The sequence below is a fragment of the Narcine bancroftii genome, chromosome 3 (genome assembly GCF_036971445.1).
Source record: "Narcine bancroftii isolate sNarBan1 chromosome 3, sNarBan1.hap1, whole genome shotgun sequence".
Taxonomy (NCBI): domain Eukaryota; kingdom Metazoa; phylum Chordata; class Chondrichthyes; order Torpediniformes; family Narcinidae; genus Narcine; species Narcine bancroftii.
In genome coordinates, this window is record NC_091471.1 from 169,385,965 (window position 1) to 169,408,802 (window position 22,838).

General features: G+C 44.6%; 1 protein-coding gene across 1 annotated transcript in view; it reads left to right on the forward strand.

The window, feature by feature from the left end:
• The window catches only part of wrn (WRN RecQ like helicase), a 286,387-nt gene that overhangs the window by 164,251 nt on the left and 99,298 nt on the right, over window positions 1-22,838 (forward strand). The window contains exons 35-38 of the mRNA XM_069925810.1: window positions 14,759-14,853; window positions 14,957-15,029; window positions 17,617-17,696; window positions 19,183-19,243. Of these exons, the coding sequence (XP_069781911.1) occupies window positions 14,759-14,853; window positions 14,957-15,029; window positions 17,617-17,696; window positions 19,183-19,243 (309 nt within the window). The remainder of the gene's footprint in view (window positions 1-14,758; window positions 14,854-14,956; window positions 15,030-17,616; window positions 17,697-19,182; window positions 19,244-22,838) is intronic.

Genomic DNA, 22,838 nt, shown 5'->3' on the forward strand with positions numbered 1-22,838 from the left:
AACACATCTCTCTCTGCAAATCCTACGAGAACCTTCCTGAGCAGTAAACTTTTACCTTTTGAGCACCAAAGCCTGGTGAACTTTATACATGTTAAATTCTGTGCACAGTATAAGAATTGCCTTTCACCAGAGAACTTGGAAGAATGGGAAGTGAGATTTAACTGAACCAAAGAACTTTTCTTAAAGTTACACACACATCATACATGTGCGCTTAGAATTAGAAGGGGGTTAAGTTGGGTTAATTAAGTTTTTTTAAAAAACTTTATTTATTAATTCAAAAAACAAATAATATATGACATATACAGCATTTGAACACGAACATTTTATATATATAGAAAAAAAGAAAAAAAAAGAAAAGAAAAGAACCCCTCCCCTTCAGCCAAACCCTCTTAAGGAGAGCCATAAAAAAAGTAAAAAGAAAGAATATTTAAAAAAAAAGAGTGAAATATACATATAAAAATCTAATCAATATAAATTGAAATGTAAATATTCCGAGTATAACAGCCACTTATTAATAAAAAAATTATAATGATCATGCAAAACAGACATAATTTTTTCCATTATTAAACATATTTCATCTCATTATACCATCAATTAATATCAATCATATTTGTATCTTTCCACGTACTAGCAATACATTTTCTCGCAATGGTTAAAGCTAAATATACAAAAGCAAGCTGGAATTTATCTAATCCCAAGCCTTTCAGAGGTTGCAAACTACCCAATAAAAATACTGTTGGATCTAAAACTTTTAATCTTATACAGATATTCTAAAAACGATTTAATTTTCTTCCAAAAAGGTTGTATATGTATAGATAACCAAACAGCATGAAAAAAAGTTCCAACTGTATCACCACATCTAAAACAAAAATCTGATTCATTAACCCCATATTTTTTTTAACTTTTCAGGTGTTAAATATAATTGATGTAAAAAATTGCAATTAATCATTGCATAATGTGCATTTATCAATCTAGTTACACTATCATCAGATATCTAACCAATCCTCTTCAGAAAAAATAAAACCAATACCCGCTTCCCATTTAATTTTAGATCTAACCCAACCGTTTTTATGCATACCATCCTGTAATATTTGATACATAAATGAAATATAAGCCTTCTCTGGTACCTTCATAAGAAAAGTCTCAAATTTAGTCATTTTAGGTAAAATTATATCTCTACCAAACATACATTTTACCAAAGATCGAATTTGATAATAAAGAATTCTTATCAATACCAAAATCTTCCCTCATCTGATTAAAAGACAAACACTTACCCTCTTTAAAACAATCTCCCAAATTTTTCACACCTTTAAATCTCCAATGCAATAAACTTTGATTATGTATTGAAAAAGTAATAAGTTGATTATTATACAATGGAGCCAAGCCAATAATTTACCCCTAGAGCCTATCATTTTATTTTTCTTTATCCTTAACTTCATTAAATGTTTTAGTATAGGCACATTATATTGTTGTTTTTCTTTGGCTTGGCTTCGCGGACGAAGATTTATGGAGGGGGTAAAAGTCCACGTCAGCTGCAGGCTCGTTTGTGGCTGACAAGTCCGATGCGGGACAGGCAGACACGGTTGCAGCGGCTGCAGGGGAAAATTGGTTGGTTGGGGTTGGGTGTTGGGTTTTTCCTCCTTTGCCTTTTGTCAGTGAGGTGGGCTCTGCGGTCTTCTTCAAAGGAGGTTGCTGCCCGCCAAACTGTGAGGCGCCAAGATGCACGGTTTGAGGCGTTATCAGCCCACTGGCGGTGGTCAATGTGGCAGGCACCAAGAGATTTCTTTAGGCAGTACTTGTACCTTTTCTTTGGTGCACCTCTGTCACGGTGGCCAGTGGAGAGCTCGCCATATAACACGATCTTGGGAAGGCGATGGTCCTCCATTCTGGAGACGTGACCCATTCAGCGCAGCTGGATCTTCAGCAGCGTGGACTCGATGCTGTCGACCTCTGCCATCTTGAGTACTTCGACGTTAGGGATGAAAGCGCTCCAATGGATGTTGAGGATGGAGCGGAGACAACGCTGGTGGAAGCGTTCTAGGAGCCGTAGGTGGTGCTGGTAGAGGACCCATGATTCGGAGCCGAACAGGAGTGTGGGTATGACAACGGCTCTGTATACGCTTATCTTTGTGAGGTTTTTCAGTTGGTTGTTTTTCCAGACTCTTTTGTGTAGTCTTCCAAAGGCGCTATTTGCCTTGGCGAGTCTGTTGTCTATCTCATTGTCGATCCTTGCATCTGATGAAATGGTTCAGCCGAGATAGGTAAACTGGTTGACCGTTTTGAGTTTTGTGTGCCCGATGGAGATGTGGGGGGGCTGGTAGTCATGGTGGGGAGCTGGCTGATGGAGGACCTCAGTTTTCTTCAGGCTGACTTCCAGGCCAAACATTTTGGCAGTTTCCGCAAAGCAGATTGTCAAGCGCTGAAGAGCTGGCTCTGAATGGGCAACTAAAGCGGCATCGTCTGCAAAGAGTAGTTCACGGACAAGTTTCTCTTGTGTCTTGGTGTGAGCTTGCAGGCGCCTCAGATTGAAGAGACTGCCATCCGTGCGGTACCGGATGTAAACAGCGTCTTCATTGTTGGGGTCTTTCATGGCTTGGTTCAGCATCATGCTGAAGAAGATTGAAAAGAGGGTTGGTGCGAGAACACAGCCTTGCTTCACGCCATTGTTAATGGAGAAGGGTTCAGAGAGCTCATTGCTGTATCTGACCCGACCTTGTTGGTTTTCGTGCAGTTGGATAACCATGTTGAGGAACTTTGGGGGACATCTGATGCGCTCTAGTATTTGCCAAAGCCCTTTCCTGCTCACGGTGTCGAAGGCTTTGGTGAGGTCAACAAAGGTGATGTAGAGTCCTTTGTTTTGTTCTCTGCACTTAGCTTATTCCACCTAAACAAAAATTTATGTATTTCAAATTCAGAAATACTTGCTTTCAAATTCAGAAATACTTGCCATCTCAATTTTAGCCCAACTAGGAGGCCGTACCAAATCCATCAATGAACTAATAAATTGAAGTTGGGCTGCCTCATAATAATTTTGAAAATGTGAGAAACGTAGTCCCCCTAACTCATATTTCCAAGTTAATTTATTCAAAGCTACTCTCGAAAATTTACCCCTTCTTAAAAACTCCCTAACAATTTTATTTAAATCTCGAAAAAAAATTTTATCAAGTAAACATGGAATAGATTGAAACAAATATTGTATACGCAGAAAGATATTAATCTTAATTGTATTTATCCTACCCAATAAATTAATAGGTAAATCTTTCCATTTAATCAAATCAGTTTTAATTTTTTTCATAATGGAGCATAATTTAATTTATATAAAGATTGATAATTAACATTCAAAATTATACCCAGATATTGAATTCAATCAGTCCACTTCAAATTAACAATATTCTTATAAACTAAATAATCTCCTTCACTTACCGGTAATATTTCACTTTTTTCCCAATTAACTTTATATCCAGAAAGACATCCATATTGTATTAAACATTCCTTCAAATGCGAAAGTGACTGAGCTGGGTTTATTAAATACACCAATAGATCATCAGCAAATAATTAATTTTATACGCCTCATCTAAAACTTTCATACCTTGTATCTGTGTATTTTGTCTTATCAACTGTGCTAAAGATTCAATCACTAACGCAAACAAAGCTGGTAATAAAGGACAACCTTGACGAATTGATCGAGTTAACATAAAAGATTCCGAAATCAGACCATTCGTCAATACTCTAGCTACCAGTTTAGTATATAGAGCCCCAATCCAACCAATAATAGAAGGACCAAATGTAAATTTCTCCAAAACTTTAAACAAAAAATTCCATTCAATTATATCAAATGCTTTTTCTGCATCTAAAGATATTAATCAAACTAATCACGCGCAAAATGTTATCTGAAGCATATCTATTTTTTATAAAACCTGTTTGATCAATATGAATCAACTTTGGTAAAAATTTAGCCAATCTATTCGCGAATATTTTAGCTATTATTTTATAATCTACATTTAACAACAAAATTGGTCTATATGAAGATACTTTCAAAGGAACTCTATCTTTTTTTTAGGAATTACTGTAATTAAAGCACTAGAACAAGACTCAGGTAATTCATAATGTTCTCCAACTTGACATAATACATCCCCAAACACTAGATAAATCATAAAAGATTTTATAAAATTCAACCAAAAATCCATCATCACCAGGTGATTTACCATTCGGCATTTCCAGCATAGCCATTTTAATTTCCGAATCAGTAAATGGTACTTCTAACTCCTGTATATCTGTAGCCTCTAATATCGGTAAATTCAACTGATTTAAAAAAAAGATCAATCGATCCAGTTTCCAGTTTTCCTTCAGATGTATATAACTTTTTATAAAATGAATAAAACTCATCATTAATCTCACGAGATTTATAAGTAATAAGAGAATTCCGTCTAATTCAAGACTCTGATTTAATCGATTCTTTTTTATTTTAGAAGTATAACTAATTATTTGTCCTCTCAAATAGGCTTTCACAGCATCCCCTAATACAAACTTACTTTGAACAGAATTAGAATTTTCTTTAAAAAAAAATTAATTTGTTTTTTCAAAAAAATCAATAAATTCCATATTTTTAACAACATTGTATTAAATCTCCAACGATAAGCTATTTGAATTTTCTCAGAAGTCTCATATGTAAAATATAACAGAGAATGATCTAAAATCACCCTACTTTTATATTCTGCTTGTTGTATTTTCCCTTGTAAATGTGCCGATACTAAAAAGAAGTCAATCCTTGAAAACGATTAATGTCTAGATGAATAAAAGGAAAAATCTTTCTCTGTCGGATTAAGATGTCTCCAAATATCTACTAAATTAAGATCTTTCATCAACACTTGGACCTGAATTGCCATCTTGGATTTTTTACCTTTCATCGGAGATTTATCTAATTTAGGTTCCAAAACACAATTAAAATCACCACCAACTAAAATATTATTATTAGCCTGACCCAAACATAAAAATTCATCAGAAATAAATACTTCATCATATGCATTTGGAGCATAAATATTAAGTAAAGTCCAATATTCACTAAAAATCTTACAATTCAATTTAAGAATACATCCTGCTTTTTCCTCCATTGATTGTAATTCAAAAGATAATTTTTTATGAATCAAAATTACTACACCTTTAGCTCTAGAATTAAATGAAGATTATACATGCCCAACCCAGTCCCTTTTTAATTTCATGCTTTCCTTCACATTCAAATGTGTTTCTTGTAAAAAGGCAATATCAATTTTCATTTTCCGAATATACGCCAAGATTCTCTTATGCTTAATCGGACTATTTAATCCACGAATATTAAAAGTATCAAACCTCAACTTTGACATGTCTACTATTATTACTAAATATCATTAATATCTTTATATAAAAACTCAAATCAACGTATATAGGCCCTCCAATAAAAAAATCACAAATTAAAAACTAAAAAAAATTAAAATAAATAAAGAAAAAAAAAGAAAATTCCCCCCCCCCCCAAAAAAACTACCAAAAGGTAGTAATCCCCTAAACAAAAATTGGGTGTGGGTCACCCACCAGTGGCTGATGATTAGTAAAGAACTTAGTGCAAATCTCTCGCTCCCCAGCCAAACAATGAATAACATCAAAATATCATAATAACAAAAAAAATAGAGTAAGAAAAAGAAAATTCTTCTTTTCATCCAAGAGATTCCAATCTCGAAGATCCCATTTCAGAAGAAGTTGGACTCTTTCCATTCCCGTTTTTCCCATTTATGCCATTTCTTCCATTTCCAGAACAAGCAGATTTTTCTTTAGGAGACAATGGTGGACTACGTCTTTGTCCTCTTATATCTGGCAATGACTCAGCAAAAATCATTGCTTCACGATCATTCTCAAAAAACCGAGATTGATAGTCTCCTTAAAACACCTTCAACACTGCCAAATAGCGAAAAGTAGGCTTATAACCTTTACACTACAAAACTTTAACTGGATTGAATCGACGTCGACGTTGAATGACCTCTTGACTCAGATCAGGATAAAAAAAGACTCTGCTATTCTGAATCAATAATGGAGTTTGTCGTTGTCTCGCATTTTGTACTGCTAGTCGAAGTATTGGTTCTCTATCCAAATAACTCAAACATCGAATTATTACCGGTCTCGGTGATTGACCAGCTGAGGGTGTTCTTCTTAAAACTCTATGGGCTCTTTCCAGTGCCAATCCCCCAGAGAAAAATTCTTGCCTTAATATTTACGGAAACGAAGAGGATCTTGTCCTTCAATTCTTTGCTTGGCTTCGCGGACGAAGATTTATGGAGGGGGTAAAAGTCCACGTCAGCTGCAGGCTCGTTTGTGGCTGACAAGTCCGATGCGGGACAGGCAGACATGGTTGTAGCGGCTGCAGGGGAAAATTGGTTGGTTGGGGTTGGGTGTTGGGTTTTTCCTCCTTTGCCTTTTGTCAGTGAGGTGGGCTCTGCGGTCTTCTTCAAAGGAGGTTGCTGCCCGCCAAACTGTGAGGCGCCAAGATGCACGGTTTGAGGCGATATCAGCCCACTGTCGGTGGTCAATGTGGCAGGCACCAAGAGATTTCTTTAGGCAGTCCTTGTACCTTTTCTTTGGTGCACCTCTGTCACGGTGGCCAGTGGAGAGCTCGCCATATAACACGATCTTGGGAAGGCGATGGTCCTCCATTCTGGAGACGTGACCCATCCAGCGCAGCTGGATCTTCAGCAGCGTGGACTCGATGCTGTCGACCTCTGCCATCTCGAGTACTTCGACGTTAGGGATGAAAGCGCTCCAATGGATGTTGAGGATGGAGCGGAGACAACGCTGGTGGAAGCGTTCTAGGAGCCGTAGGTGATGCCGGTAGAGGACCCATGATTCGGAGCCGAACAGGAGTGTGGGTATGACAACGGCTCTGTATACGCTTATCTTTGTGAGGTTTTTCAGTTGGTTGTTTTTCCAGACTCTTTTGTGTAGTCTTCCAAAGGCACTATTTGCCTTGGCGAGTCTGTTGTCTATCTCATTGTCGATCCTTGCATCTGATGAAATGGTGCAGCCGAGATAGGTAAACTGGTTGACCGTTTTGAGTTTTGTGTGCCCGATGGAGATGTGGGGGGGCTGGTAGTCATGGTGGGGAGCTGGCTGATGGAGGACCTCAGTTTTCTTCAGGCTGACTTCCAGGCCAAACATTTTGGCAGTTTCCGCAAAGCAGGATGTCAAGCGCTGAAGAGCTGGCTCTGAATGGGCAACTAAAGCGGCATCGTCTGCAAAGAGTAGTTCACGGACAAGTTTCTCTTGTGTCTTGGTGTGAGCTTGCAGGCGCCTCAGATTGAAGAGACTGCCATCCGTGCGGTACCGGATGTAAACAGCGTCTTCATTGTTGGGGTCTTTCATGGCTTGGTTCAGCATCATGCTGAAGAAGATTGAAAAGAGGGTTGGTGCGAGAACACAGCCTTGCTTCACGCCATTGTTAATGGAGAAGGGTTCAGAGAGCTCATTGCTGTATCTGACCCGACCTTGTTGGTTTTCGTGCAGTTGGATAATCATGTTGAGGAATTTTGGGGGACATCCGATGCGCTCTAGTATTTGCCAAAGCCCTTTCCTGCTCACGGTGTCGAAGGCTTTGGTGAGGTCAACAAAGGTGATGTAGAGTACTTTGTTTTGTTCTCTGCACTTTTCTTGGAGCTGTCTGAGGGCAAAGACCATGTCAGTAGTTCCTCTGTTTGCGCGAAAGCCGCACTGTGATTCTGGGAGAACATTCTCGGCGACACTAGGTATTATTCTATTTAGTAGAATCCTAGCGAAGATTTTGCCTGCAATGGAGAGCAACGTGATTCCCCTGTAGTTTGAGCAGTCTGATTTCTCGCCTTTGCTTTTGTACAGGGTGATGATGGTGGCATCACGAAGATCCTGAGGCAGTTTTCCTTGGTCCCAACAAAGCTTGAAAAACTCATGCAGTTTGGCATGCAGAGTTTTGCCGCCAGCCTTCCAGACCTCTGGGGGGATTCCATCCATACCTGGTGCTTTGCCACTTTTCAGTTGTTCGATTGCCTTATATGTCTCATCCAGGGTGAGGACCTCATTCAGCTCTAGCCTTGGGGGCTGTTGAGGGAGCTGGAGCAGGGCGGAATCTTGGACTGAGCGGTTGGCACTGAAAAGAGATTGGAAGTGTTCTGACCATCGGTTGAGGATGGAGAACTTGTCGCTGAGGAGGACTTTGCCGTCTGAGCTGCGCAGCGGGCTTTGGACTTGGGGTGAGGGGCCGTACACAGCCTTTAGAGCCTCGTAGAAACCCCTGAAGTCGCCAATGTCCGCGCTGAGCTGGGTTTGTTTGGCGAGGCTAGTCCACCACTCGTTTTGGATTTCCCGGAGTTTGCGCTGAAGATGGCTGCATGCGCGACGGAAGGCTTGTTTCTTCTCTGGACAGGACGGCTTTGTAAGGTGAGCCTGGTGGGCAGCTCGCTTCTTTGCCAGCAGCTCCTGGATTTCCTGGCTGTTTTCGTCAAACCAGTCCTTGTTTTTCCTGGAGGAGAAGCCCAGTACCTCTTCAGTGGATTGCAGTATGGTAGTCTTCAACTGATCCCAGAGGGTTTCAGGGGACGGGTCCGTGAGGCGGGTTGCATCGTCGAGCTTTGCTTTGAGGTTTGCCTGGAAGTCTCCTCTCGCTTCGTCTGACTGCAGGTTTCCAACATTGAACCTCTTTCTGGGGGCTTTACTGTTCCTGGGCTTTGGCTTGAAGTGAAGGTTGAGCTTGCAGCGAACCAGCCGGTGGTCAGTGTGGCATTCCGCGCTAGGCATGACCCTGGTGTGGAGCACATCTCGTTTGTCACTTTCTCGCCCCAGCATGTAGTCCAGGAGGTGCCAGTGTTTGGATCGGGGATGCATCCAGGTGGTCTTAATGCTGTCCCTCTGCTGAAAAAGGGTGTTTGTAATGACAAGCCGCTGTTCTGCGCAGAGCTCCAACAGGAGGCGCCCATTGTCGTTGCACTTGCCGACGCCATGCTTGCCCAGGATTCCTGGCCAGGTTTCTGAGTCTTTGCCGACACGAGCGTTGAAGTCGCCCAGGATGACAACCTTGTCGGCTGTAGGGGTGCGTTGGATGAGGTTGCGCAGGTCGGTGTAGAACTTGTCCTTTTCTGCTGGTTCCACCTGGAGGGTTGGAGCATAGACACTGATGAGGGTGATGTGACGCTTGTTTTGAAGGGGCAGTCGCATGGACATGATTCGGTCCGAGAGGCCTGTCGGAAGGTTTTCGAGTTTGGAGGCAATGAAGCTCTTGACCATGAAGCCTACACCAGATAGGCGTCGTTCATCCGAAGGCTTGCCAGACCAGTAGAGTGTGTAGCCCGCGCCGCGTTCTTGGAGGCTGCCTACATCTGCCAGGCGGACTTCACTGAGAGCGGCTATGTCGATGTGAAGTCTGAGGAGTTCATGTGCGATGAGGGCAGACCGACGTTCAGGTCAGTGGCAGTCAGCCTTGTCTAGCATGGTTCTGATGTTCCAGCATGCTAGCTTGAATTTGTGAGCATCTTTTGAGGGGGAGGACGTGGAGGGGGAGGACGTGGAGGGGGAGGACGTGGAGGGGGAGGACGTGGAGGGGGAGGACGTGGAGGGGGAGGACGTGGAGGGGGAGGACGTGGAGGGGGAGGACGTGGAGGGGGAGGACGTGGAGGGGGAGGACGTGGAGGGGGAGGACGTGGAGGGGGAGGACGTGGAGGGGGAGGACGTGGAGGGGGAGGACGTGGAGGGGGAGGACGTGGAGGGGGAGGACGTGGAGGGGGAGGACGTGGAGGGGGAGGACGTGGAGGGGGAGGACGTGGAGGGGGAGGACGTGGAGGGGGAGGACGTGGAGGGGGAGGACGTGGAGGGGGAGGACGTGGAGGGGGAGGACGTGGAGGGGGAGGACGTGGAGGGGGAGGACGTGGAGGGGGAGGACGTGGAGGGGGAGGACGTGGAGGGGGAGGACGTGGAGGGGGAGGACGTGGAGGGGGAGGACGTGGAGGGGGAGGACGTGGAGGGGGAGGACGTGGAGGGGGAGGACGTGGAGGGGGAGGACGTGGAGGGGGAGGACGTGGAGGGGGAGGACGTGGAGGGGGAGGACGTGGAGGGGGAGGACGTGGAGGGGGAGGACGTGGAGGGGGAGGACGTGGAGGGGGAGGACGTGGAGGGGGAGGACGTGGAGGGGGAGGACGTGGAGGGGGAGGACGTGGAGGGGGAGGACGTGGAGGGGGAGGACGTGGAGGGGGAGGACGTGGAGGGGGAGGACGTGGAGGGGGAGGACGTGGAGGGGGAGGACGTGGAGGGGGAGGACGTGGAGGGGGAGGACGTGGAGGGGGAGGACGTGGAGGGGGAGGACGTGGAGGGGGAGGACGTGGAGGGGGAGGACGTGGAGGGGGAGGACGTGGAGGGGGAGGACGTGGAGGGGGAGGACGTGGAGGGGGAGGACGTGGAGGGGGAGGACGTGGAGGGGGAGGACGTGGAGGGGGAGGACGTGGAGGGGGAGGACGTGGAGGGGGAGGACGTGGAGGGGGAGGACGTGGAGGGGGAGGACGTGGAGGGGGAGGACGTGGAGGGGGAGGACGTGGAGGGGGAGGACGTGGAGGGGGAGGACGTGGAGGGGGAGGACGTGGAGGGGGAGGACGTGGAGGGGGAGGACGTGGAGGGGGAGGACGTGGAGGGGGAGGACGTGGAGGGGGAGGACGTGGAGGGGGAGGACGTGGAGGGGGAGGACGTGGAGGGGGAGGACGTGGAGGGGGAGGACGTGGAGGGGGAGGACGTGGAGGGGGAGGACGTGGAGGGGGAGGACGTGGAGGGGGAGGACGTGGAGGGGGAGGACGTGGAGGGGGAGGACGTGGAGGGGGAGGACGTGGAGGGGGAGGACGTGGAGGGGGAGGACGTGGAGGGGGAGGACGTGGAGGGGGAGGACGTGGAGGGGGAGGACGTGGAGGGGGAGGACGTGGAGGGGGAGGACGTGGAGGGGGAGGACGTGGAGGGGGAGGACGTGGAGGGGGAGGACGTGGAGGGGGAGGACGTGGAGGGGGAGGACGTGGACCTGTCCTCGGGCCTGCGCAAAGGAGCTTTTAGGTGGAGTGCAGTGTGCGCAGTACTGGCCCCACCCTTTACACCCATGGTTCGTGTGCCATGGCCGAGCAAGCTGGGACGTGGCAGCGAGGTCCTTGGGTCGTAGGTTTTATATCGGAGTGGCCTTCTCCTATGCAGGTTTCTTACCCGGGCTGGAGGGGCCGGGTAGATTACAATCCAGTGGTATAAACATACAAGGTTCCTGTGTCACCTGCCTGACCACCAATTATTTTCTCCTTTTGTTCATCTTTCCCACCCCTCTCTCATCTGCTTCTATCTACCCATCATACCTTCCCCATCAGTTTGCAGCCCCACCATCACACAACTATATACTGAAAATCTTAGTTCTTTCATCTCAGGCCTGATGCAGGATTTCAACCCAAGACACCAACAAACAACTTTTGCCTCCACAGATGCTGCTTAACAGTTGAGGTCTTCCAGTGTTGTTGTCTCTTTCCCGAGTTGATGAAGGGTCTTTGACTTGTAACTAATTCTGTTCTGGCAAACCAACAATTTTCACATTATTCCTTCTGCTTTGATTCTCCAAATAATCTATTTTTTCTTTCTAGCTCCTTCTCACGTTCTCCTAATTCTATGACTGATTTTTCCACCTTTAACACTTTTTCTGTGTTAGAAGTCACTTGTTGGTTACAGTCCAAAAAAGCAGTCTGAAATTTTTAAAATTCTTCATAAGATGCATCCACACGTGTCTTAACCATATTTAATTCTGAACTTATACCAGCGTTCATATGAACCATTTCATTCATTTGAGATGTCAACAAAGGTTTTATAACAGCTTGAATAATTGCATTCAATTGCATACACTGTAAGTCAGTAAAGCTCAGCTCTGCTCTCTCTGACATTAGGCAAAACAAGGTAACTGCAGCTCCTGCTGCAACTCAACAGAAGGCATTTTAAAAGTTTTACTGTGGGTCTGGACTCCCAGCGACGGCACCCCAACTTCTTCAGGGGGTCACCGCTGGTCTCCTCCCATATCTCGTTCTTCAGATTGAAATGCTACCTGATGCATTTCCAACAATGGAGTCGTCTTCCTGCGTGCTCCCTCCGTTGAAATTGAAAGGCTTTCCAAATTGGTGAACTGTGGCTGCAGGATAGAGGGGAACTCATCGAGATTGCGGGAATACTCGTCCCTGTGGGCTCTGATGGAAGTTATCCCTGGGCTGCACTCGTCTGTGGCATCGAGACGGACGGATTGGAAGGTGCGGGCGTTTACCAACTGCTTGCCTTTGATGTCCACCAACAGGCTGTTCCCCAACAGCACTGAGGCCAGCACGAACTTCCAGCGGAATTTGTCCTTGCCGATCTGGATCTGTGCGCCACGTGTGCCAAAAGTCCTGATAGGGGATCCATTGGCCGTCCGTAGGGTAGGGCCCCGTGTGCGGTGCGGGTTTCGAGGGCAGTCGGGGGAGCACGCTCAGTTCAGCTCCGGTGTCTACCAGGAACCATCGGTCACTGGACTTGTTGGTCACATGCAGGAGGCTTTTCGCATGGCCAACCACCGCAGCCATCAACGGTGGCTGGCCGGGTTATTTCCCTGGAACATACATGGATGAGCCCCCCAGTGTTGATGGTAGAAACACCAGGTGGGGGTGGTGTTCTTCCAGTTTGTGCTTGGGGGGCACTTGAGGCCGACTGGGCCCTGGGCGGGTGACCTGGCTGAGGGCGGGCAACCTGGCTGAGGGTGGCCTTGTTTTCTTGCTCGGTCTGCCAGAGGATGTTTACACGGGTCGCGATTCGTCGTGGATCGGAGAAGTCCTCATCTGCCAGCAGAAGTTGTATGTCCTCAGGCATTTGTTCGAGGAAAATTTGCTGGTTCTGTGGTCCTCAGCTAGAGCCAGCATTTTGTCCATGAGGGCAGATGGGGTCTGTCTCCTAGAGCATCCAGGTGTAGGAGCCTGGAGGCGTGCTGCTGCAAGGAGAGGCTGAAGGTGCTGAGGAGGAGTTTCTTGAGGGTGAGGTATTTACCTTCCTCTGGTGGGTTGTGGATGAGTTCGTCCACCCTGGGTGTGGTCTCTTCATCGAGCACGCTCACAACATGGTAGAACATCATGGTGTCTGATGTGATGAGTCGGAGGTGAAACTGTGCTTCTGCCTGCCTGAACTAAGTGTGTGTGTGTGATATGTCCAGAAGGGGGGCAGTTTCACCGCGACCGCTTTGATTTCTGCAGAATCCATATCGAGAGGCCAGAAAACTGTCTGGACTCGTCGGGGTCACCAATGTAGCGGCTGCTACACGAATTGAAACTCACAGCCACCACATTGGGGGTTTCAACAAACTGTTTATTTCAATCTTTGCGTGTGCCCCTTTAAGGGTGGTGTGAGCTCTGCCCCCCACGTCGTTGGTGACATCACCACGCTCGCCCGAGGCACGTGCTTTTTTCAAACCCACATGGCACGGAGGTCCCCCGACAACGCCATCTTCTCGCAGCTGCCCCGCCGGTGCGGCGATACAAACGGGGCTGGTTCACTACGGGTATGTGCGCCACCACAAGGGTGTAATTGCCAGGGTTTCCAATGAGTAATTATGAAAAACTTCTTCAGGAGTCTGGAATTCACTCCCACAGCATAGAAGATGCAAATTGAGTTAATGATTATAAATGAGGTAAATAATTTTAGATATTAAAGAGTATAGGAGCATAGTTGATGTAGGAAGTTTGAACGTGGGCCAGCCATGAGCTCAAAGCAGTCTAAAGAGCAAAAAGGAGTGAATTGCTACTTTGTTCCTTGATCCAAAGGGCTTTGCCTTTCTGTGCTATTCCTTTAAAATATAACTTCCTGCAGTATTACATTGAATGTAATCTGTTGGACAAAAATACCCAAAGTCATAATTATGGCAGTCAATACAAAGTACAGTATTTATGCCACTGGAATTCATGCCATAAAATGTATTCTGCCAACATGGATGGAAGCTGTTAATTCTGGTTGTGGTTAGCAAATTTCTACAATTGCAGGTGCCTCCAGAAAATAGAAAACTAATTTTGATCACAGTGTATTCTCTGCAGGATGTCACAGTGGCAGCTTGTGTACATTATTTATTGGGCATTAATCAGGAAAAATACCTATGATTTTCCAAAAAGTGGCTTTGTTGGGTCAGTATGGGTGAGGTAGAGAAGTAAATCTACCTCATAAAATGCACGAGCTCAGTTTAATTCTTTCTAATTTTTTTTAATAAGTTATGTTTCAAATATAATGATGAGGTTCAAATAGAATAAATGACCTTGCATGTGTCAAAGAAATATGGACAGCAGGACTTAAGATGCATTTAGAGGCATAACATCAGGATTGAAGGGCACCCATTTAAAACAGCATTGCAAATGAATTTCTTTAGCCAGAGATTGGAGAACCTCAGGAATTTGCTATCATGGGCAGCTGTGGTGGTCAGGTTGTGGGGTGTATTTAAGGCAGTGATTGATAGGTAATGGGGAGAAGGCTATGAAGTGGGGTTGAATGGGAGAATGGATCAGCTCATAATGGAATAGTGTAGTAGACTCAATGGGCCAAATGGACTAATTCTGCTACTGTAACTTATGGATTTGTGGTTTAGATGGAAAATACCAGTTATTGCTGGAATTTATTTTTCTTGTAATAGTTTTAAACAAACAAGTATGCAGGTTTCCATATGAATTTGGGAAACCATATTAAATTATAAAACTTTGATTTTTCAAAGGGGCAAGCATGGTTGAAGAAGGCTGCTGATCCGTCTTGTCGTACTCTTCTGCTTCCAGTCATTGAAGAACTACGTCTGCCTGATCTTCCAAAATCGTATGTATTGTGTTGCATTTGATTTGACTTCCATTTTCAGTAAGTTTTTCATATAAAGGCTGTTCCATGATCCTTGATTTCAAAAATATTTATTTCTTTGCAGTCAAGTTCAGCACCCGATCTCTCCAATATCCTCTGAAAGATCTCCAGCATTGGCTACCAAGTCAGAACTTCAGGTGTTTAATTATTCATCTTTTTACTTTTTTCTTCTTCTGAAGTAATCACTTCAGATTATCTATGTCAGATATTATTTCTGTTAAATCTGAATCCTTGAGAAATTATTTCACTATTTCCAATTTAAGGCAATTGTCAAGATTTTTAAATTTTAAATTCAGTCATACAACATGGAAACAGTCCATTTTGGCCTAGGAGTCTGTGCTACCCAATTACACCCAATTGACCCTCTGGTATATTTTGAATGATGGGAGGAAACCGGAGCCCTTGGGGAAAACCCATACCGACATGGGGGAGGATGTACAAACTCCTTACAGACAGCGTGGCATTTGAACCCTGGTTCCAATCATTGGCACTGTAACACCATTGCACTAACCACTACATTATTCATTCTCCCCCAAAAACTTGATATTTTTTTTTCCTGTGATTTAAAAACTTTACATTCCATACCTTTTTCTTAATTTTAAGGTTTATCCTTAGTGGATATTGGACCTATGTGTATTTCATGCAATCTGTCTTCTCCACTTCCCTCCCTATTGCCAATTAGCAGATACCAATTTTGCTCTATCAACTTATTCCCAAGTTAATACAAGCATTCCTCTTTCACCCCTTACCAGAGGTCATGAAAGTATTTCTTTTACCCCAGTTTACTCTCAGTGATTGCCACTTCTGCTTTACTTGGAATTGTAAGACACTGTCTTTTCTTTGGCTTGGCTTCACGGACGAAGATTTATGGAGGGGGTAAATGTCCACGTCAGCTGCAGGCTCGTTTGTGGCTGACAAGTCCGATGTGGGACAGGCAGACACGGTTGCAGCGGTTGCAGGGGAAAATTGGTGGGTTGGGGTTGGGTGTTGGGTTTTTCCTCCTTTGTCTTTTGTCAGTGAGGTGGGCTCTGCGGTCTTCTTCAAAGGAGGTTGCTGCCCGCCAAACTGTGAGGCGCCAAGATGCACGGTTTGAGGTGATATCAGCCCACTGGCGGTGTTCAATGTGGCAGGCACCAAGAGATTTCTTTAGGCAGTCCTTGTACCTCTTCTTTGGTGCACCTCTGTCACGGTGGCCAGTGGAGAGCTCGCCATATAACACGATCTTGGGAAGGCGATGGTCCTCCATTCTGGAGACGTGACCCACCCAGCGCAGCTGGATCTTCAGCAGCGTGGGCTCGATGCTGTCGGCCTCTGCCATCTCGAGTACTTCGATGTTAGGGATGAAGGCGCTCCAATGAATGTTGAGGATACTGTACCACGTAAATAACTTCCTATTGTGCTACAGCAGAATGAGAGAAGAATTGTGCCTTTACAGCATGCACTGCAACAGGAACTAGTTCAGAAGTTGAAAAATGTTAATCAGAGCTGGGAAAAGTATGAAGACAAAAATGCTGGAGGAACGCAACAGGTCTTCAGTGTCCATAGGAGATAAATATATCGAGCCAATGTTTTGGGCTTGAGCCCTTCTTCAAAATATGAGCAACAGCAGGCATGTGCCTGAATAAAAAGGCTGAGGGAGAAGGAAAGAAAGGGCAGGGGGAGGAGCACATGCCAATAAACAAATGATGATAATTGGACATGGATAGGAGGACAGAAGGTGAGAATTGTACAGGGGAGAGGTTGGCTCTATGAATGCAGATCTGGAGGAGAGGAGATAGAGGGAGAGAGAGCGCTAGAGGAAGGGAGAAGTAAGAATAGGGAAAATTGAGAGGTGGGGGTGGGGTGGAAGAAATAATGAAAACTAGAGAAGTTGATGTTAATGTCATCTGGTTGAGGGTGCCCAGAAGGAATATGAACATGGAAACTGTGGGTCTGGTGGGACAATTGGGTTTGTGGATCTTGGGTAGGATGTGAAACCAATAGTTTGGAGGCTACAGAAGGGAGATGACTGGAAATGATGAATTCAGAGATAGTGTGTGAAGCAATAATTTGATGAGTTTTGGTAGGGTCCTGTTAAAGGGGTAAGAGGAGATGTCTTGAGAGTTGATGGCTGGCTTCATGCAGATAGAGGTCAGTGCACCAGACTACAACAGTGCAGTTTTGATAGAGAGGTTGAGATTGGTGTGGAGGACAAGGTGTTCCGAGGGAGTGAGATCAGAATAAGTGAGGGGAGTGGAGGTCAAGATGTTTGATGTTTTGGTGGGAGTTCAAAATATAAAGGTCCAGAGGTAAGTCTCCCATTGTAAGGGTGTAGAATTTCTGCCTTTCCATTCAGGCTTTTTCACTGCATGAAAGGGCCTGGTGTCTCTCTGGCCCCCCCTCCCCCGTTTTAAGTTACACCCTTTGTCTGTGGGCTTGGGCTCCTCCCCCTTTTCTTTCAGGTTCCTGTCTGATTTATTTGTGTTTTTACTGCAATCACAGCATCTGCAGACTCTAGAGTTTCACAGAGTTGGGAAAAGATAATTTTCAGGATGAGAAAGTCATCAATTTTTTTTTAAACATATGCATACCTCATTTAACTGAAGGATAACTTTCATCATTCAGCTTGGATCTTCTCAGCCCATCCTGTTTCACTTTTGTCTTTTAGGTAACAGATGACTGACTGATAAGAATATTGTCTGTCTTGATGTACACTTTTTTGTTCTGCTCTTTTACATTTTTTAGAATCTGTTTCTCCTTGACCAGTTCGCAAGAGAGAAAAGAAAAGAAAATGAAAAGCCGTTTGTCAGATCTGCAATTAAAGGGTAAACATGTTTGCATTCGTTCAAATATTCAGGAAATCTATCAAAGAATAATAACCTTTAGAGTTACAAAATTCCTAGATATAGACATCAGGTTTTTTTTAAGGTGTGCACCAGAATCAGCAATAATGCTAACACTGAATTGACAATTTCTGCTCTCAAAGTCATCTAATGAAGCTGTTGACTGGCCACTTGTTATATAGGTAGCAGGCTGAGATGAATAGATGATGTTATTGGTAGAAAGTCCAATTAATTGTCATCTGAAAGCTGCATTGAGAATTCTCTTTAACTAAACTGACAAATTATAGGATTTGTAACCTCGCAGACATTGCTCAACAAAAGTTGGCCTTGTATTTAAAAAATGCCTCTCAGCTCCATTTTAAATCTTTCCCCTCTCATCTTGAGCCTCTGCCCCTGAGTTTGAGACTCCTGTACCCCAGGAAAAATACTGTGATTATTCATCTTAACTATACTTTCAGATCACCCCTCCATCTAAGGAAAAACAGCTGTCATCTATCCAATCTCTCCTTGTAACTCAATCTATGCAGTCCTGGCAACATTCTTCTGAATCTTTTCTGAATTCTCTCCTGCTTAATAATATTCTGGCGATCTAAGTTGCTTATTATACTCCATGTGTGGTCTCACAAACAGCTTGTACATTTGTAACATTGCAGCTGCTTCCAATTGCAAATTTACGAAGACAGGTTTGCCAAATGCCGACTTCACCATACAATCCACCAGTCATTCCCACTTTCAGGGAACTATATACTTGTATCTCAAGATGTCGCTGCTTTATTACACTCTCCAGGGCCCTGCATTTAATGTGACTGTTCTGTCCTGAATTAACTTTCCAAAATACAACACTTAAATTCCATCTGTCACTACTTGCCTCATAACAATTACAGCACGGAAACAGGCCATTAGGCCTCACTTTCCTTGTTTATATAGACCCTGTGTAATCTTAGGTAATCTTCTTCAATTTCCATTATACCACCTTTTGGTGTCATCCACAAACTTTCTAACTATGTCACCAAGAGAGGGCTCCTGTTTTCCAGTAAGTTCATATATACATGTAACAATCACTATGGAGAAATGACTCCTCGAAAGCCTCCATCCACCTGCTAATTCATTGCAAATTTCCTGCGATACTTTGCTGATTTCCCCCCCCACCTTTAAACAACTTTTGCCCTTATTCACCCCCCACCCCCCACCCTCTCATGGTCCCTTCCTCTCTGACTACTTTAATTTTGTATTAATTTCAAAGACTGTAACCTTTCTGTTTTAGCTGTCTGCGACATTACTCTGCCTTCTAATTAAAAGCATTGAGCAGTTCTGTTTGCCACCACATCGATTTTCAGACCTTCTGAGATGTTTAAAAAGCATAATATTTGGATCCATGCACATAAACATTGCAGGATTTTTAAATTTGAAATTGTGAATTGAAATATTAACATTTTATTCTACACAGTAATTTCTTGGTTCCATCTAGATCTCCAGTAAAAACCGTTCCCTCTGAACCAGCCCTATCACCCAGGGAACTGGAGTGGCAGGTAAGCATTGTTGCACTATCGTTTGTTATTTTGCTCGAATTTTGCCCCCATAATGATGTTTCAGTAGGTAATAAGCAGAGCTAAGCAATCTCCCATGCAATGGATTGGATCAATCTCTGCAGCTGAAAGCTGATAGGTAGCCCACTTACCCAAACTTCATTCTCTCTTCTAATGATAAACAGTGGCTGCAGTTTGTGCAGGACATTTCAACAGATCACCAAAACCTCTTGCCACCAAGGATAAGGACAGCAGGTGTGTAAGAACGTTGCCACCTGCATGTTCCCTCTAATTTTCTCACCATCCTTTGGAAATGTATTACCAGTCTTCCATTTGATGGAGTTTCACTATCTGAAGCTGTCGTGGCTCAAGGAGGTTGCTCACCACTACTTTCTTAAGGGCTCACATGATGAGCAAAAATTTTAGCCTTCATCTTACAAACTATTGTAAACTTTCACATAGATAATAAAGGAAACAAAAGCCATTGTGTTGTAACATTTGATGAATTTCTTCTCCTTTTAGGTTTTATCTAGAAATTCATCCTTATAAATCTTTTATTCAACCTGTTAACACCTGATCTAATTGCCAGTGAGTTAAGCATTTACTTTTACTCTGGTATCTCTTCCACATATAATTGCTGAACCTCTTGCACAGATTCTGACCTGTAATTCATTTCCTGTGATTGTTCTATGTTTCAACCACTTTTATCTCCTCTTCCACCACAATAAGCCTGTAACTTGACAAGAGGCATAATGAGCTAAATGATTTGCTGTATTATTCCCATTGCAGGGTACAGCAAGCTTTTACTTTGCTTAATATATTTTGATGAATGGTGTACTTGAGAAAAGGAATGTTGTGTTGGGAAGAGTACCAGGTTCGGTGGGTTCACAAAGAAACAAGTCTGGACACAAGTGTAACAATCACACGTAACTTTTATTACAACATGGGAAACAAATCACTAGTGCTCAATCACTAGTTCACTTAAGTGATGATATAGACACTCCCCTTGGACTTTGGTTGGACTCTTGACAACGGTAAACCTATTCTCGACCTGATCACACACTATAAACTGCCCACTGCTCTACTCATTATTTTTCTTTGGCTTGGCTTCGCGGACGAAGATTTATGGAGGGGGTAAAAAGTCCACGTCAGCTGCAGGCTCGTTTGTGGCTGACCAGTCCGATGCGGGACAGGCAGACACGATTGCAGCGGTTGCAAGGGAAAATTGGTGGGTTGGGTGTTGGGTTTTTCCTCCTTTGCCTTTTGTCAGTGAGGTGGGCTCTGCGGTCTTCTTCAAAGGAGGCTGCTGCCCGCCAAACTGTGAGGCGCCAAGATGCACGGTTTGAGGCGTTATCAGCCCACTGGCGGTGGTCAATGTGGCAGGCACCAAGAGATTTCTTTAGGCAGTCCTTGTACCTTTTCTTTGGTGCACCTCTGTCACGGTGGCCAGTGGAGAGCTCGCCATATAATACGATCTTGGGAAGGCGATGGTCCTCCATTCTGGAGACGTGACCCATCCAGCGCAGCTGGATCTTCAGCAGCGTGGACTCGATGCTGTCGACCTCTGCCATCTCGAGTACCTCGACGTTAGGGGTGTGAGCGCTCCAATGGATGTTGAGGATGGAGCGGAGACAACGCTGGTGGAAGCGTTCTAGGAGCCGTAGGTGGTGCCGGTAGAGGACCCATGATTCGGAGCCGAACAGGAGTGTGGGTATGACAACGGCTCTGTATACGCTTATCTTTGTGAGGTTTTTCAGTTGGTTGTTTTTCCAGACTCTTTTGTGTAGTCTTCCAAAGGCGCTATTTGCCTTGGCGAGTCTGTTGTCTATCTCATTGTCGATCCTTGCATCTGATGAAATGGTGCAGCCGAGATAGGTAAACTGGTTGACCGTTTTGAGTTTTGTGTGCCCGATGGAGATGTGGGGGGGCTGGTAGTCATGGTGGGGAGCTGGCTGATGGAGGACCTCAGTTTTCTTCAGGCTGACTTCCAGGCCAAACATTTTGGCAGTTTCCGCAAAGCAGGACGTCAAGCGCTGAAGAGCTGGCTCTGAATGGGCAACTAAAGCGGCAAAACTCTGCATGCCAAACTGCATGAGTTTTTCAAGCTTTGTTGGGACCAAGGTAAACTGCCTCAGGATCTTCGTGATGCCACCATCATCACCCTGTACAAAAGCAAAGGCGAGAAATCAGACTGCTCAAACTACAGGGGAATCACGTTGCTCTCCATTGCAGGCAAAATCTTCGCTAGGATTCTACTAAATAGAATAATACCTAGTGTCGCTGAGAATATTCTCCCAGAATCACAGTGCGGCTTTCGCGCTAACAGAGGAACCACTGACATGGTCTTTGCCCTCAGACAGCTCCAAGAAAAGTGTAGAGAACAAAACAAAGGACTCTACATCACCTTTGTTGACCTCACCAAAGCCTTCGACACCGTGAGCAGGAAAGGGCTTTGGCAAATACTAGAGCGCATCGGATGTCCCCCAAATTTCCTCAACATGATTATCCAACTGCACGAAAACCAACAAGGTCGGGTCAGATACAGCAATGAGCTCTCTGAACCCTTCTCCATTAACAATGGCGTGAAGCAAGGCTGTGTTCTCGCACCAACCCTCTTTTCAATCTTCTTCAGCATGATGCTGAACCAAGCCATGAAAGACCCCAACAATGAAGACGCTGTTTACATCCGGTACCGCACGGATGGCAGTCTCTTCAATCTGAGGCGCCTGCAAGCTCACACCAAGACACAAGAGAAACTTGTCCGTGAACTACTCTACTCATTATACACCTATGACATTGTGACAGGCACAATTTCAATGCTATCTACAAATTTGCTGATGACACCACAGTTGTCAGCAGAATCATAAATGGCAATGAGGAAGCGTACAGGAAGGAGATAGATCAGCTTGTTGAGTGGTGTCAGACCAACAACCTTGCACTCAGCGTTAGCAAAACCAAGGAGATGATTGTGGACTTCAGGAGGAAGTCAGGGGAACACAATTCAGTCCTCATCGATGGCTCAGTAGTGGAGACAGTAAGAACTTCAAATTCCTGGGTGTCAACATCTCTGAGGATCTGTCCTGGAGCCTTCATGTTTTTAAAAAAAAAAATATATTTTTCACACTATGAACCATATTAATCAAAATACACACTAACATTTCTCTCTTGAATATACACAGTGTCATTTTCTCCCCTTTTTCCCCCCTCCCTCTTTCCCACCCCCCTCCAAACCCATTAAACGTTCAACATACACAATACAATAAACCCATTAAACAATGTCATCACACAATGAAAATAAACAAGAAAATTGTGTCATCTACTGTTACACACTGGGTCAGTTCATTTCGTCGTCTCATTCTATCATTTTAGTGGGTGGAGGTTCGCGGTAGGCCATCTCTGTTGTACAGTTCCCAAATTTGTTCAAATAATGTGACTTTATTTTTAAAATTATGTTATTTTTTTCAAATGGAATACATTTATTCATTTCTATGTACCATTGCTGTACTCTCAAGCTCTCTTCTGATTTCCAAGTTGACATTATACATTTTTTTGCTACAGCTAAGGCGATCATAATAAATCTTTTTTTGCGCTTCATCCA